At 38.4% G+C, this 5,438-nt stretch overlaps 1 protein-coding gene across 1 annotated transcript in view; it reads left to right on the top strand.

Annotated features, from left to right (window-relative positions):
* LOC130123441 (Y+L amino acid transporter 2) overlaps nucleotides 1-1,795 on the top strand; it is a 10,706-nt gene extending 8,911 nt beyond the window's left edge. The window contains exons 8-10 of the mRNA XM_056292608.1: nucleotides 237-386; nucleotides 490-673; nucleotides 1,252-1,795. Of these exons, the coding sequence (XP_056148583.1) occupies nucleotides 237-386; nucleotides 490-673; nucleotides 1,252-1,346 (429 nt within the window). The 3' untranslated portion in view covers nucleotides 1,347-1,795. The remainder of the gene's footprint in view (nucleotides 1-236; nucleotides 387-489; nucleotides 674-1,251) is intronic.
* Nucleotides 1,796-5,438: the final 3,643 nt, after the last annotated feature.

Raw genomic sequence — 5,438 nt, 5'->3', positions numbered from 1 at the left:
CATCAGGTTCATCTATTCACTGATCATGGTGCCATCCATAATACATTTGTAAGGATAAAAAGACTTAAATCGTTCAACATGGACTTTTTTTTTGTGGCTTGGTTTGCACTACAGATGCCTTCTCGCAGGAACACGTGACACACTGTTGCAGAGCTAGATATTCTATTTTAGACACCATTTTCTACTGTCTTCTGCTAGATCGCTTGTAACAGGGCGGTGGGGCTGTGTTTCTGCAGGGTTTAATGGGTCTGATCTTCCTGTGTGTGGAGGATGTGTTCCAGCTCATCAACTATTTCAGCTTCAGTTACTGGCTCTATGTGGGCTTATCAGTGGCCGGCCTCATCTACCTCCGCATCATCCAGCCAGACAGGCACAGGCCTGTCAAGGTAACACACACACACACACACGCAAACGTGCACACCAGCATGAATGTGTGCTAAAAGACATACGCACACAGCTAAGTTGCCATGTTTCATTTCCTCTCCACAGCTGACCCTGTTCTTCCCCATCATCTACTGTCTGTGCAGCCTGTTCCTAGTCATTGTCCCTCTGTACGCGGACACCATCAATTCCCTCATAGGAATCGGTATCGCTCTATCTGGTGTACCCGTCTACTATGTAGCCATTTATCTGCCTGAAGAGAGGAGGCCAAAATTCCTCGGCAGGCTAAACGGTAAAGTCCTCATTTCATTCACAAATCACACAGAGCTCTGTGACAGCAAATCTGACCAAATGTTTTTGTGCAGTCTGAGTTTACACACAGGTATTATTCACAGGACAGTGAGACATAGTTGTAAGACACTAAGTGCACAACATCTGAACTGTGTTTTGGGATGTAAGTGGATTTCTTATTAAGATATTAGCCTGTGTGGGGCAGAAATTAGTCCTATATTGGTTGAACCAACATCAACTTTATTAGTGGGATCACCCCAAAAACAACCATTAATAATTGTACTTCAATCTACGTTGACTTAATCCACCCCTAAGGAAATAAGTATTGCTTTGGCCATAATTGCAGAGTTTGAAGACGGTGATAATGGTTATCCCACTGTGTTTCCCCAGGTTTATTAATGTAATCCTCCCACATAACTATAATGTCTCACTTTGAATAATAGATGTGATTCATCATGATTTATCTACCGCTCATGTATCTTTCCATTCCCTCCCCTTCTCTCCTTTTGTTTTAACAACTATTCCCATGTCACCTCCTGACTCCTCACGTCTATTTACTCATCTCTTTTCCCATCCCAGCCCTTGCCACCAAATACACACAGGTCCTGTGTTACTGCTGCCTGGCTGAACTGGACACTGAGCTGGAAACACTAGCAGACAGCAAAAGTCATTGAGCCATTACTGCTCTCAGACAAACCCCACCCCGTCCCCACCCCCGTCCTGGCCATCTGGCGGAGGCCTCTATCCCACCCATGAATGGATATGCACATACCGGGAGCACAGAACATATTATAGGGCCTTTAATGGATAGCGTGGCAAATAACAGGCTTCACCCCTTTGCCACTGGGTATTTGTGAGGATTTTAATACTCATGCCAAGTCAGGTTAAAGAAGGCCTGCCATCTCTGATGTCTTGAGATGAAGAACAGATATTTGAAAAACTATGACTTGTTGGTTTCTTTTGTGAACATTTTTAAATACGAAATTCCTAAGGGGTCATGCAATATTTTTTGCAAAAGTCCTAAGACTTTTGCAAATCTTTCACAAAACTCTCACCACCCAGCAGCACCTTGCTCAAGAACAACTTGAAGGCATACTCCATTCACTTTAAATGCTATATGACAAAAAGCTTGCACATTTTGTATTTAATAAATTTTGTTCTAATGTTCAGTTCTGAATGTCTGTTTTATTGTTAAGTTTTGAATGTCTGTGTTCTAATGTTCATTTCTGAATGTCTGGGTTCTAATGTTCAATTCTGAATGTCTGGGTTCTAATGTTCAGTTCTAAATGTCTGTGTTCTAATGTTCAGCTCTGAATGTCTGTGTTCTAATGTTCAATTCTGAATGTCTGGGTTCTAATGTTCAGCTCTGAATGTCTGTGTTCTAATGTTCAGTTCTGAATGTCTCAGCTCTAATATTCAGTTCCAAATGTCTTTGTTCTAATGTTCAGTTCTGAATATCTCAGTTCTAATTTTCAGTTCTGAATATCTCAGTTCTAATTTTCAGTTCTGAATGACTGTTTTCTAACGTTCAGTTCTGAATGTCTGTTCTAATGTTTTGTTTTGTTTTGTTTATTTGTTTATTTCGAACGTTAAAAAAATTAAAATGTATAATAAAAGAAAACAAAAGAGAAAAAATCAAAACAAGCAAGCAATATCATCATGAAACATTTGTTTTAAATCTCGGCAGTTCGAAAAGGAGACCATTAGAATACAGACATTTTGGAATGTTCAATTCCAAATGTCTGTATTCTAATGGTCAGTTCTGCATGCCTGCGTTCTAATATTCAGTTTTGAATGTTTGGGTTCTAGGGTTCAGTTCCGAATGTCTGGGTACTAATGTTCTGTACTGAAAGTCTCAGCTTTGATGTTCAGTTCTGAATATCTGTGTTCTAATGTTCATTTCTGAATGTCTGGGTTCTAATGTTCAATTCTGAATGTCTGGGTTCTAATGTTCAGCTCTGAATGTCTGTGTTCTAATGTTCAATTCTGAATGTCTGGGTTCTAATGTTCAGCTCTGAATGTCTGTGTTCTAATGTTCAGTTCTGAATGTCTCAGCTCTAATATTCAGTTCCAAATGTCTTTGTTCTAATGTTCAGTTCTGAATATCTCAGTTCTAATTTTCAGTTCTGAATATCTCAGTTCTAATTGTCAGTTCTGAATGACTGTTTTCTAACGTTCAGTTCTGAATGTCTGTTCTAATGTTTTGTTTTGTTTTGTTTATTTGTTTATTTCGAACGTTAAAAAAATTAAAATGTATAATAAAAGAAAACAAAAGAGAAAAAATCAAAACAAGCAAGCAATATCATCATGAAACATTTGTTTTAAATCTCGGCAGTTCGAAAAGGAGACCATTAGAATACAGACATTTTGGAATGTTCAATTCCAAATGTCTGTATTCTGATGGTCAGTTCTGCATGCCTGCGTTCTAATATTCAGTTTTGAATGTTTGGGTTCTAGGGTTCAGTTCCGAATGTCTGGGTACTAATGTTCTGTACTGAAAGTCTCAGCTTTGATGTTCAGTTCTGAATATCTGTGTTCTAATGTTCAGTTCTGAATGCCTGTTCTAATGTTCAATTCTGAATATCTATGTTCTAGTGTTCAGTTATGAATGTCTAGGTTCTAAAGTTCAGTTCTGAACGTCTGGGTTCTAAAGTTCAGTTCTGAACATCTGGGTTTGAATATTCAGTTCTGAATATCTGGGTTCTAATGTTCAGTTCTGAATGTCTTTTTTCCAATGTTCTGTCCTGAATGTCTGGGTTCTGATCTTCATTTCTGAATATCTATGTTCAAATCTTCATGTCTGAATGATTGTGTTCTAATGTTTAGTTCTTAATGTCTGTGTTCCAATGTTCAGTTCTGAATGTCTGTGTTCTAATGTTCAGTTCTGAATGTTTGGGTTCTATTTGTCAATTATGAATGTCTGGTTTCTAATGTTCAGTTCTGAATGTCTCAGTTCTAACATTCAGTTCTGAATGTCTGGGTTCTAAAGTTCAGTTCCAAATATCTGTGTTCTAATGTTCAGTTTTTAATGTCTGTTCCAATGTTCAGTTCTGAATGTCTGGGTTGTAATGTTCAGCTCCAGTCATGTTTACCATTTTAAGTTCCCCACAGAGCCAGATACTTTATTATCTCATCAACGTGTGAAGTTTGGGTCATGTATGTGTATCATTCTGTCATTTCACAATATTTTGCTTCTTCATTTTATACAATAATGGACCAACATGTACGGTACCATTTGTATTGTGTTGCCTCAGATATCTTTTCTTTTTGGTTTTTTGTTGGAAAATTACAACACTTTGATTAGATATCAGATAACTACTTTTAATGGACTATAATCTTAAAAAAATGAAAAGAATATTTCACAAATGAATAAATGGATTAAAATATGAACAGATAAATAAACAAACACACGAGTTATTCAAAGATGGCTACTTTTGCAGGACTGTGTCTCCAATATGAACTCCTCCTCCTGCATTTTAGACGCCATTCCCACTAAGCTGTTCAACACTGTATTTTCAACTACCAGCCCCGCTATTCTGCAAATTCTTAATAATTCTCTGGCCTCTGGTTCTTTTCCAGACAGTTTTAAGCATGCCATTGTTTACCCATTGCTGAAGAAACCTAATTTAGATCCCCTGTCCCTAAGTAACTACAGACCAGTCTCTAATTTGTCTTTTCTATGTAAGGTTCTGGAGAGATTTCTTCCCAATTGATTTCTTTTATGAACACTAATAGTGTTTTTAGGTTTCCAGTCTGGTTTTAGAGCACTTCATAGTACCGAAACAGCTCTAGTTAAGGTCACTAATGACCTACTCTTGACTGCAGACAAGGGTGACTGCTCAATTTTAGTTCTTTTAGACTTAAGTGCTGCCTTTGAAATAGTCGATCACAACATCTTCTTACATTTCTTAGAGACTTGGGTTGGCATCAAGGGCTCGGCTCTTAGTTTATTACCCTCTTACCTCACCAACAGAACTTTCTCTGTTGTTCTGAGTAACTCTACCTCCTCGATGGCTCAGTTTAGTTGTGGTGTTCCTCAAGGCTCAGTTCTTGGCTCTCTTCTCTTTTCTAGATACATGCTGCCCCTTGGCCAAATCATTCAAAAATCACGATGTGCACTACTACTATTATGCTGACGACACTCAGTTATATATGCCACTAAAACCCACAGATCCTAGCACCTTAGTAAATCTCACAACTTGTCTCTCTGACATTAAATCCTGGATTTCCTGAAAATGTTCTCAAATGTAATGATGATAAGTCTGAAGGTCATTCTGTTCGGTCCCGAAAATTCCATCAGCCCTTTTGTTACTAATCTTGATGGTCTGTCAGGTAGTCTTAAGCAGGCTGCTATGAATCTTGAGGTAATATTCGATGCTAACCTCAGTTGTGATAATCAAATCAAACCTGTTGTTCAGTCATGCTTTCTCCAGCTCAAGATAATCTCCAAAATTATGTCATCTTTATCAATTGCCGATCTACAAAAAGTTGCACACGCTTTTTTATCTATTCTCGGCTTGACTATTGCAACGCACTTTATTCTGGTAGGGCTCCCTCCACCATCTGCAGTTGGTACAAAACGCCGCTGCTCGGCTCATTACCGGTACAAAGAGGCATGACCATATGACTCCCGTGCGTGCCTCCCTACACTGGCGCCCTGTTATTTTTCGAATTGATTTTAAAAATGTATTGCTCACTTTTAAGGCTTTAAATGGTCTTGCTCCTACATACATTTGTGATTTATTGACCTGGTATATGCCCCCTCG

This window comes from Lampris incognitus, chromosome 14 (genome assembly GCF_029633865.1).
Source record: "Lampris incognitus isolate fLamInc1 chromosome 14, fLamInc1.hap2, whole genome shotgun sequence".
Classification (NCBI taxonomy): domain Eukaryota; kingdom Metazoa; phylum Chordata; class Actinopteri; order Lampriformes; family Lampridae; genus Lampris; species Lampris incognitus.
The sequence above is the reverse complement of the archived record's forward strand: the minus strand, read 5'-3'. Positions and strand labels throughout refer to the sequence as shown.